This window comes from Sus scrofa, chromosome 3, assembly GCF_054392235.1.
Source record: "Sus scrofa isolate SSC_HxYL_T2T_F1_AM1 chromosome 3, Sscrofa_HxYL_maternal_Yorkshire_Landrace_v2.0, whole genome shotgun sequence".
In the NCBI taxonomy this organism is placed as follows: Eukaryota; Metazoa; Chordata; class Mammalia; order Artiodactyla; family Suidae; genus Sus; species Sus scrofa.
In genome coordinates this window covers 34,097,289-34,108,911 of record NC_139385.1, presented here as the reverse complement: position 1 = coordinate 34,108,911, position 11,623 = coordinate 34,097,289, and the positions used below count along the sequence as shown (strand labels likewise).

The following is an 11,623-nucleotide window of genomic DNA, read 5'->3' as shown; positions in this document are numbered from 1 at the left end:
AGCCTTCCAGCCACATCTCTGAATGGTGTCTGATGGGCACAAGTGTGAACAGAAACACCCTGGATGTTTCTACCTGCTGCTGGGCACGATTTGGTCTTTAATAAGACAAACGTATGAAAAGGGCCACATCCTGAGCAAACTCTCCCAGTGGGGGCTGGGCGACCTGGCTCTTCTCCTCTCGCTTTCAGGGCTGAACTGAACATGCTGGGCGAGGAATTTCGCCTGGAGAGCCCCGTCTCTGGTGTAGGTTGAGGCTTGCATGTCTTTTCAGACAAAACACCCCCGGGAGCACAGGAGGAGTGTGGAGCAGCGGTGCTCAGTCCTGGCTGCAGGCTGGAACCACAGCGGCTGGAGACCAGGGGGCGGGGCGCAGGAGGGAGGTGGGCGTGGTCACAAAACTGCAACTTGAGGGGTCCCCGTGGAGATGGAAGCGGTCAGCATCCCCGACCGGTGGTGGATGCAGGAACCAGTGTGTGTGATGCAACTGCACAGATGTACGTACGTACACACACACACACCCCTACCTACAAGTAAGACTAGGGAATCTTAATAGGCTCAGTGGATTGTCCCAACATCAGTTTCCTGGTTGTAATAGTGATGTTATTATTGGTGGAAAGGACTTAAAGGTACATCAGGAACTCTCTGCATTATTTTTTTTTTTTTACAACTGCTTGTCAATCTACAATCATCTCAAAATAAAAATGTTCATCTGTAAAAGGTACACACCATTGTCCCAGCCCCAGCCCCAGGGATTCTGATTTCACTGGTCTGGTCGGTGGTGAAGCCTTGGCACAGGTAGGTCTCTGGGGTCCCCAGGAGAGTCCAGTGTGCAGCCAGTGCAGAGAGCAGCTGTCAACTTTGGCTCTGGCGTAGGTGGGGCTGGATGAGCCCTGATCAGGCCGACCTGCAGGTTGCGGTGTCCTTCTGGGTCTGCGATGATGCTGCACTTTGTCCTCCCAGAGAGCAGTCTAGACTCAGTTACACGGGGCCACTGCTGACCCCAGATCATTCATCTCCAGGGCCTGGCAGACTCTCTGTGCCAGATGTGGTGGGAGGAGGATCAAGGCACTGGGCTCAGACCAGGCCTGACTCCTGTGCCAGCCTGTAAAACAGGCCCTTCTGGGCCAGCAGCTGGGCAGGGCTGCCGCTCTCTGCCACCTGGCCCTCGTCCATGACCAGCACCCTGCAGGGGAAAGGAAGATGGGCAGCTCTTTGGACACCAGCCCAGGGTCTTAGCAGCTCTGAACACCCAGGGTGTCTGCTCTGAGAGGGTCCAGCCCTCCATGTGGCTTCCTGACCCTGCTGGCCCAGCTGGAAGCCCCTGCCAGCATGTGTCCTTGGGTTCATTCTTCCCCTCCCGGCATCGGCCTTGCCACCTGGACAGCAGACACTTGATTGTCCATCCCAGCACCCTTCCAGCTCTCAGCCCTGACGCCTTCCTCTGCCTGCAGGGGTGGCCTGGGGGCTGGCTCCATGGGCTATCGGGGGCTTACCTGGCACAGTCGAGCACGGAGCTCAGGCGGTGGGCGATGAGCAGTACCGTGCACTGTGCAAACCAGCTGCTCAGGGCGGCCTGCATCTGGCGCTCTGTCCCTGGGTCCACGGCGGCCGTGGCCTCGTCCAGGATGAGGATCTGGGTTTTCCGGAGAAGAGCCCGTGCCAGACACAGGAGCTGCTTCTGCCCCACGCTGGGAATGAGCGGGACAGTCAGGCCAGATATTTGCACATCAGGACTGACCTGCAGGGCGTGCCCACAAGTGTGTCCCCACGGCAGCCACAGAAGCGGGGGGCGGGGGTAGGCACATGCGCATCCCCGCTTGTGGCTGCCCTGGCTATGGAGCTGGTCAGAATCCCTATTCTGCCTTTTTTTTTTTTTTTTGTCTTTTTGCCTTTTTGCCTTTTCTAGGGCCGCTCCTAAGGCATATGGAGGTTCCCAGGCTAGGGGTTGAATTGGAGCTTTAGCCGCCGGCCTACACCAGAGCCACAGCAACGCGGGATCCAAGCTGTGTCTGTGACCTACACCACAGCTCACAGCAACGCTGGATCCTTAACCCACTGAACAAGGCCAGGGATTGAACCTGCAACCTCATGGTTCCTAGTCGGATTCGTTAACCATTGAGTCACGACACGAACTCCATATCCTGCCATTTTTGAGCAGGGTGACTAGGCACGTCATTCAAACCACCGTGCCTCAGTTTCCCCATCTGTGGAATGGGTAGTTCTATGTCTACCCTCTGGTCTTCATCATGGGCCAGACACGGCCTTGTATGCTTGTGTACTGACGCATTTCATAAAAATCACAGCGGTAGGCAGTGAGGTCCCACTGTGCGGCACAGGGACCCATATCCCGTCTCCTGGGACAGAACATGATGGAAGATAATATGAGAAAAGGGATGTGTGTATATATGTATTTTTACAAGTTTAAACCTTTTAAAGTTTTTGAAATTAAATATAACTTAAAGTTAAATCTCAATTTTTAAAAGTTTTTAAAGGCGCCCACCATATATACAAACGCACACACATTAAATATTACAATAATAAATATTACTATATATATATATATAACTGGGTCACTTAGCTGTACGCAGAAATGGACACAACAGTGTAATGTGACTCTACTTCACTAATTAAAAAAAGGACCACGGCGGTAGGTACAGTGTGGACAGGAACCTCCTCACTGGGTTGTGAGAACAAGTCAAGTCACACCAAAGCTCTCAGCAGCGTGACTGTCACAGAGCAAGGCCTTCTTTGCCTCCAGTTACAGGGGAGGCAGTGGAAGGCCAAGGACACGCAGTCCGTGAGGGCCCAAGACCAGGGAGACTCAAGGGTGTTTCGGGCTGTTTCCTGCCATGTCCGGCTTCCTCTCAGAGGGAACCCTTCCGGGAGCCCAGACCTCCTGCAGCCGTGCGGGTGTCAGGGGTCTGGGTCTTGCTCCGGTCTCACGGCCAAAGGGCTGGGTGAGTTGGCAAATCTCAAGCCTCGATCCCAGCTCTGAAATGGGATGAGTGGGAGTGCAGCTGGGAGGGTTACACTGAGCACTGAAACAAGTATTTCTCCTAAGCCAGGCACCCACCATGTCGCCTCCTTCGTCCATGTAACTCATTGATGGCACTCGTTTAATCTTTGCACAGGGAGCTGGGTTCTATTACACCCATGTTACAGATGAGGAAACTGAGGCACAGGAGATTCACTTGCCCAAGGTCCTACCACTATGTCTATGCTCTCAGCCACCATGTACTGCTGCCTCTCTGGTGCCATCATCACCCACGGCCCCTGACCCTAACACCTGCGGGAGTTTCGAATCCGGTGTCTTTTGATTTTGTAAAAGGCACCTACCTGCACATCTGTGTTCACAGCAGCACTACTGACAACAGCCAAAAGGCAGAAACAACCCCCACGTCCATCAATGGATGAACGGAGAAGAAACATGTGGTCTATCCGGACCAGTGGAATATTATTTGGCCTCAAAAAGGAGGAAATTGTAGCACATGCTACAACACAGATGAACCTGGAGGACATCATGCTGAGATAAGCCAGTCACAGAAAGACAGATACTCCAATAGTCCACTTAAATCAGGCACCTAGAATGGTCAGACCCAGAGAAACAAGGTGAAATGTGTGGGCTGGGAAAAGAGAGAACTGTTTAATGGCCAGAGAGTTTCAGTTTACTAAACGAAAATGTTCTGGAGACTTGCAGCACCATGACGTGACTATGCCCCACATGACAGAACTGAACTAAAGAAGGGTTAAGATGGGCCATTATTAACAAGTCCACAAATAACAAATGCTGGAGAGGGTGTGGAGAAAAGGGAACCCTGCTGCACTATGGGTGGGAATGTAAACTGGCATAACCACTATGGAAAACAGTATGGAGGTTCCTCAGAAAACTAAATATAGAACTACCATATGACCCAGCAATCCCACTTCTGGGCATATATCCAGACAAAACTTTCATTGAAAAAGACACATGCCCCTGTATGTTCAATGCAGCTCTATTCACAAAAGCCAAGACATGGAAATAACCTGAATGTCGATCAACAGATGAGTGGGTTAAGAAGATGTGGTATATATACACAATGGAATACTACTCAGCCATAAAAAAGAACAAAATAATGCCATCTGCAGCAACATGGATGGAACTAGAGACTCTCATACTAAGTGAAGTCAGTCAGAAAGAAAAAGACAAATACCATATGATATCACTTATATCTGGAATCTAACATACGGCACAAATGAAACTTTCCACAGAAAAGAAACTCATGGACTTGGAGAACAGACTTGTGGTTGCCAAAGGGGAAGGGGAGGCAGTGGGATGAACTGGGAATCTGGGGTTAATAGATGAAAACTATTGCCTTTGGAGTGGATAAACAAAGAGATCCTGCTTTATAGCACAGGGAACTATATCTAGTCACTTATGATGGAGCCTGATGGAGGAGAATGTGAGAAAAAGAATGTATATATGTATGTGTGACTGGGTCACTTGTTGTATAGTAGAAAGTTGACAGAACACTGTAAACCAGCTATAGTGGAAAAAAATCATTTTTAAGAAATAAAATTTAAAAATGGTTAAGACAGTAAATTTTAGGTTATGTGTATTTTACTAAACGTTTTAAAAGTTTTAGGAGTTCCCATTGTGGCTCAGTGGTAACAAGCCCAACTAGTATCCATGAGGATGCAGGTTCGATCCCTGGCCCTGCTCAGTGGATTAAGGATCTGGCATTGCCATGAGCTGCAGTATAGGTCACAGATGTGGCTCAGATCCCGAGCTGCTGTGGCTGTTAGGCCAGCAGCTACAGCTCTATTCAACCTGGGAACCTCCATATGCCACGGGTGTGACCCTAAGGAAAAAAAAAAAAAATTTAATTTTTAAAAAATTTTTAAAGGCGCCCATCTATGTTACTTGACAAACCTAGGGAGCATGGGGTTAGCCTAATTATCAAATGCAATAATTTTTTGTAACAAAATAAATGCTAAGCAAGATAAAGAAAGACTATAAATAATCTTGCATCATTAGAGGTTGGATTTTACGACCAAATAAATTCAGAAAAGAATTTAGGAAAAAGAAACTTGATATTCAGAGATTGTTGGAGTTTGAATTGCTGAGGAGGGCTGGGATTCAGGCTGTGATCAGGAATAGAACGAGGTTGATCATGCCACATGGGGAGGCACTGTCTGGGGTACATTACCCTGTGCAGGGGCTTGCGGGGGGGACCCTGGCCACACCTGGCTACCCACCCAGCTCCTCACAGGTCCTGACTGGGCTGGAGCGACCCTACCTCAGGTTGTCGCCCTGGTCGGCACACTCGTAGTGCAGCTGGCCAGGCAGGGTGGCCACCACGGCTCTGAGCTGCACCGTCTCCAAGGCTGCCCAGATGGCCTCATCCGTGTGCTCCTGCAGCATGTCAAGGTTCATTCGCAGAGAACCGGGGAACAGGATGGGGTCCTGGCCGGGAGGGACGGCAGGTCAGAGCTGGGCCCAGCCATGCCTCCCGCCCCTGCCCACCCCTCCCCGGGCCTCACCTGGGGGATGATGGTGATCCTGGACCGCAGTGTGTGCAGTCCCACCTGGGCGATGGGGACCCCGTCGATCCAGATCCCGCCCTCAGCAGCCTCCAGCAGCCGCAGCAGGCCCCCAGCCAGGGAGGACTTTCCAGCCCCCGTCCTGCCAACGATGCCCACCTACCAGGGGATGGGAAGGCAAGGCCCGTTCTGAGCAGGCCTGGCCAGAAGAAGGCAGGCCATAGCCTGGACGGTTCCCGGGCATGTCTTTGCTCGAGGTTTCTCCTGCGCCCAAGATCCATCCATCCTCCTTTGTGCATCCAGCCTTCTACGCGGCCACCTCTTCACCATCCATTCATCAGTCCATCCAGCCTCTGTGCAGTCTTCTCTATCTTCGCCTCATCCTGATACAACTCGCGCCTGCATCCTTCCATCCACACCCCTCCGCCAACCCTCATCTCCCTTCCATCCCCATGTCATTCTGTTTATGTCCCATCCTTCTGTCAGTCCCCCTTCCTCTCTCCATCTCTTGCCCACCCTCCCTGCCATTCATACCCTCATCCTCCCATCTGTCTTCCATCCCTCCTTCCTTCGGTTCCTCCTCCTGCCTGCCACACACCATCTCTCCAGGCACTCTCTCTCCTTCCCTCCTCAGCCTTTCGTCCTCTCCATCCATTCATCTTCCCATCCAGCCCCAGTCCCATCTATCCATCCTTCGTCCATCCATCCGCCCATTTTTTTTCCATCCCCTATTCTTCCTTAGTATTTACTGTTGCATTCTCAGTATCCAACACATGGTAGGGATTTCAACAGTGTTTGTTTCAAAAATGAATGAAATGTCTGTCACCCATGGGATGGCAGGCACTCCTTTAGGCATCAGGAATACAGAAATCAAGGAGTCCTCCCTCCCAAAGCCTCACCATCGGGTCTTGGAAACGGTGCACTGAGTAAACCTGACTTGACTACAGCGTCTCTACCACCAAGCTCTGGACCTGCAGCAGTGGAGGGAGGCAGGGCGGTGCCGTTCATGTAGCCTGGGATGGGGGCGGATGGGGATAATCAGGGAGGGCTTCACGGAGGAGGGGATACCGAGTGGCATCTTGAAGGATGAGTGGGAGTTCAGGGAGGGGGAGGATTCCAGGTGAACTGCACCAAGTGCTAGACTGTAAGCTCCCCAAAAGGCAGCACCACATGCCCACTTAGGCCAGAGGCCGCTGCTCCACCAATGTTGGCTGAGCCTTTGCAGGGCAATGAAGGAAGAGGAGAGCTGGGCAGGGCCTTGAATGCCAAGCTCAGGAGTTGGGGATCTACCTGGAGGGAAGCTGAGAGGAGGAAGACGATCTGGAGCAGGGAAATCATGTGCTCAAAGCAAGACCACGGGAGAGCAGATTGGAAGTGGTCAAATGGGGGGGGGGGGTGCCGAGGGCTCGGTTGAGGGCCTTGAGCGGTGGGAGGGAGGGAAGGATTCGATGCCATGGCCTGACCAGGCATCTGCACATGGGATGAGAGTAGGGTTGCTGTCAGAGTCAAAATGCAAATCATAATGAATAAAAGCATCAGTGGACACTTGCTATGTGCCAGGCACTATTCCAGGCAGTTTCTCTGCATTAACCAGTCAAACTTCTCTACACCTCTATGAGGTTGGCATTATTATTCCCATTTTACAGATGGGAACACGGAGACCAAGGCATGAAGTGACTTGCCCAAGGTCAGCCATGGCAAAGCCAGGAACAGAGCCCATGCAAACTGCATGGTATCTGTGGAACGGTCGACATGACACCCAGCGCATAGTAGGTGTTCGACTAATGACAGAGAAGGAAGTCAGGGAGATGCCTCCTCCTCTGGGACTCCAAGGTGGGTGGGGTTCACTGAGACAGCAGCAGGTCTGGGGAGGAGGCGATGGGTTTCGGGGTGGTGGGTCTGAAAACTTGGGGGATCTGAGGCGGTGACATGGAGGAGGCAGCTGGTGCTCAGGGCCTGGAGCCTGGGTGATGCCCAGCCTGGCTGCAGCCACGGGGAGGAAGCTGGGGGAGGGCCACTCACCTTCTCGCCCGCGTGGATCTTGAAGGACACGCCCCGCACGGCCAGCGGGAGCTCAGGTCGGTACCTCAGCCCAAAGTTCCGGAACTCGATCTGCCCCCCACGAGGCCAGGGGGGCCGGGCCGCACAGCTGGGGGGCCTCCAGGGTGCCTGGGGCAGGAGCGGACACTGGGTCAGAGAGCCGTTCTTCAGGCTTCTCCCAAAACAGAAGAGAAGGCCTGCCTCTCCGACCCCTCAGTTTCCTTTTCTGTAAAGGGGCATGTTAACTGCTGTTTTACGGGGTTGTTCCAGGACATGGAACAGAGCAAGGCTAGAAACAAATACTTGGTATTGTGAACATAATAATAGTGTTGGCTACTCTTTATCTGTTATTATTATCTTTAGAGCTGCACCTGCGGCATATGGAGGTTCCCAGGCTAGGGGTCGAATGGGAGTCACAGCTGCATGGGATCCAAGCCGCATCTGCAACCTACACCACAGCTTGTGGCAACGCCGGATCCTTAACCCACTGAGCGCGGCCAGGGATCGAACATGCATCCTCATGGATACTATGTCTTAACTGCTGAGCCACAACGGGAACTCCTATCATCATGTTTGGTCACTGTTAATTGTCATCTAATATTCTTTCATCCGCTAGTAGAAGCAGACACTCCCCTTTGTCTTAGTGGGGAGACCAATGCTGCCATTTGCCAGTCCTGTGACCTTGAACGGGTCACTCCACTCCCTTGATACTTGGTTTCCCCGTCTGTGAAATGGAGCTAAGCAGAGCGAGGGACATGCATTGACTGTTCATGGTGTGCGGGGCACAGTCCGAAGTCCTTTCTGGGGGGATCTCCATTTGTTCTCGTAGCACACCCTCCACTGTTACGCTGCTCATTTCCCTTCCACTCCTACAAGGTCGCTATTCACGTTTCAGGAATACTACCCTGATCCTATCATGGCGCTATTGTTGTCATCCTGCTAATGATCCCGTTGCTGTGACCCTGCTGTTACTCACTGTCCCCTGTCACTCAGAGCACAAGGGAGCAGAGGAACCAGGATTTGACCTCATTCCAGACCCTACCCTCTGAACCATATTGCCACCTCGGCTGTGACTCCAGCCTACAGTGGTGGGGACTCCAAAGCCCACGGCAGGGGTCAACCTGGGTCCGGCGTCCTCTGCTCTAAGTCCCGGAGGGAGCACGGCCCCCGCCCCCCTGCCCATCACCTCCTTGGGTGTCAGGGCGTAGTCCCTCAGCCGCTCCACCGACACGATGCTGCTCTCCAGGTCCGTCCAGCTGCGAACAGCCCACTGCAGCGTCTGCGTCACCTGGTGCGAGAAGACATCTCAGGGTAGCGTCAGCAAAGCCACCCCACCGGGGAGACAGAGGCGAGGAGGAGGAGCCCGGGGCAGACGAAGGGGCGAGGTTTGGCTCTAGCCACAGGATCCCTCTTTTCCTTCAAGCGAACTAGAGTATGCGGACCCGAAAGGAAGCCTCAGACTGGATCGACTGGTGCAACCTCTCTTGACATAGTTGGGGACATAGGACCAGAGAGGGTAAGCAGCCCTCCAAAGGACACCCAGCAGGACCCAGGTCCCCTGACTTCCACGCTGAGAGGTTTCTCTTTACGGCTCTCCCTCCACACTTGGAACCGAGCTTCTCATCAGAGCCCAGACACCCTGCCCACACCAGCCCCCTTGCCCCCAGTCTCGGCCTCGCCCACTCTCTCCAGCCACACTGCCTTCCTGCCCATCCTCATCCCCAGGAGTACCGCCCCCCTGACCCCATCCCAGGGCCTTTCCTCCTGCTGTCCCTCAACCAGGACCACTCCCTACCTCCCCTCCCTCATTCCTACACTTCCTGCAGGGACAGTCACAATCCCCCTCCTCAGAGAGGCCTCCCGAGCCAGGAAACAGCAAAGCACCCTCCCCGCAGTCACGCTCCATCCTCTTGCTTGCTTCATTCTTAAGCTTAGGGCCTCAACTGTAAAATGAGGCAATAACTGTACCCCTGAGGGGGTTGTGGGCAGGATTAAATGAGCGACTACTTATAAAGCTCCTAGAACAATGGCTCGTCCATAACAAATACTACTTACCTATGTGTAAACATATTTTTTTCTCTACATGTCATAACCTGACATCAAATATGGTTATTCATAGTTAATAAAAAGTCAGCCACACACTGGAAATGGACTCTACTTGCTTTCTCTCAATGAGTCTTTACAAGAGCTGAAGGACGGGATTACCGTCCATTTTTCTGATGAGCACACGGAGGCTCCAGCCGGGACGAGTCTCGCCTGAGGTCCAGCTTAGGCTCCTGTAGAGCTGTGTTTTCCTAAGTGGTTGCTTGTTTGGACTTGGGTCCTTGAAGGTCCCCCTGGCAGGGGCCACGGTGTTCTGCCCGCACCCCAGAGCCCAGGTTGCGGGTGTGGGAGTACCTGCAGGGCAGCGGAGACAGAGAAGCCCACGAGGCCAGGGCTGAGGTGCGCCTTGCTCAGCACAGCGCACAGGGCGGCCGCGAACACCAGTCCGTTCCCCAGGAGCTCCAGGTTGGCAGCAAGCCACCTGCAAGGGGACAGGTAAGAGAGGGGTCAGTGAGGCCCTCTCTGCAGGACTTGCTCCCCTGGGCACAAGGACTGGGCGGCATGCCAGCTCAAGTGCCCAGGGGGTCCCGGCAATGGGACCCACCCGAGCTCCCAGGTGGGAGAGGCTGACGCTGCCTGGTCTCGCCTGCGCCCAGCTCAGGGCACAGCACACAGGAGGTGCTCCAGTAAAGCTTTGCCGTGTTGCCATTTTTCTCTCCCTAGGCTATGCCCAGCCTTGTGCCTTGTGCTCCCTGGGCCTGAACCCGACCTCCATCTTCACGTGGCCAACATCTTATCCTTACACAAGTCAGCTCAAGCATCACCTCCTCAGAGAGCCTTCAAAGACTGCTTCTCCCTGGCCTCACTCTTTTTTTTTTTTTTTTTTTCGTCTTTTTTTTTGTTGTTGCTATTTCTTGGGCCGCTCCCGCGGCATATGGAGGTTCCCAGGCTAGGGGTTGAATCGGAGCTGTAGCCACCGGCCTACGCCAGAGCCACAGCAACGCGGGATCCGAGCCGCGTCTGCAACCTACACCACAGCTCACGGCAACGCCGGATTGTTAACCCACTGAGCAAGGGCAGGGACTGAACCCGCAACCTCATGGTTCCTAGTCGGATTCGTTAACCACTGCGCCACGACGGGAACTCCTGGCATCACTCTTTATAAGGAAACTGTTTAATGGGTCCTGGACCGTTGGCCTCTATCAGCAGATCATGAGCTCCATGAGGGCAGCAACTTTGGTTCATGGCTCTGTCCCCAGGACCTCACACAGGACCCGGCACATAGGGGGTGCTCAACAAATATATATTGGAAGGATGAACACATACGTATCCCTTTTATCAAATTCCTAACTCTACCATTCATTCTTTTATTCATCTGTGTGTTCAGTTCAGCACCTATGTGTTAATTAAGCCCCTACTGTGTGCAGAGCACACTGGAGATGCAGTTGTGACCCTAACAGATAAAAGTCCCTGTCTTCAGGGAGCTCTGGGTTTCATTGCACTAACACCTTGTCCTCCTAACACCCCCCGCCCCCGATGGGGTACTGTTACTCCCACTTGACAGATGGGGACATGGGGGCTCAGAAGGGTTAGTTACTTGCCCAAGTCCATACATGTAACCAACACTGGGATTTAAAGCCCCATTTGCCTGACGGAGGATCTGCCACTCCCTAGACAGCTGACCTTGGGGGAGTTTCTTCACTTCTCCGAACCCCAGTCCACCCATCTGTGGAATGAGGTAACATCTGGTTCATTACTGTTGAGAGGATTAAATGAGATACACACCCCCCACCCCTGTATAGGGCACAGAAATCACTGAGCCTTGCACATAGTAGGTGCTCCCTAAAGGTCTGAAGCTCCCTCCTCCTCAGCCTGGGACCCCAGAAGAGGGTAGACCAGGTCACCCAGAAGGTGTATGATGTTGAGACGTTGCCCAGGGCTACAGGACCTGATCGCCCAACTGGCTGAGGATCTGGGCAGCAAGAAGGAAGGAACTGACATTTATTGAATGCACACCTAC

At 53.2% G+C, this 11,623-nt stretch overlaps 1 protein-coding gene across 10 annotated transcripts in view; it reads right to left on the bottom strand.

Moving 5' to 3' along the window:
• Positions 1-578: 578 nt before the first annotated feature.
• The window catches only part of ABCC6 (ATP binding cassette subfamily C member 6), a 100,104-nt gene continuing 89,059 nt past the window's right edge, over positions 579-11,623 (bottom strand). For 8 of the 10 annotated variants that reach the window (XR_014840716.1, XR_014840718.1, XR_014840720.1 and 5 more), the window contains 7 exons: positions 9,958-10,084; positions 8,747-8,848; positions 7,543-7,689; positions 5,521-5,679; positions 5,277-5,443; positions 1,494-1,688; positions 579-1,183 (listed from right to left, as the gene is read on the bottom strand). Coding sequence is in view for 4 of the 10 variants with exons in the window: in XM_021086559.2 (XP_020942218.2) it covers positions 1,075-1,183; positions 1,494-1,688; positions 5,277-5,443; positions 5,521-5,679; positions 7,543-7,689; positions 8,747-8,848; positions 9,958-10,084 (1,006 nt within the window). In the remaining 6 variants the exon portion in view is untranslated. Of the gene's footprint in view, positions 1,184-1,493; positions 1,689-5,276; positions 5,444-5,520; positions 6,534-7,542; positions 7,690-8,746; positions 8,849-9,957; positions 10,085-11,623 lie in introns of those variants that run through there. The other 2 variants (XR_014840715.1, XR_014840717.1) reach the window with 2 other exon arrangements.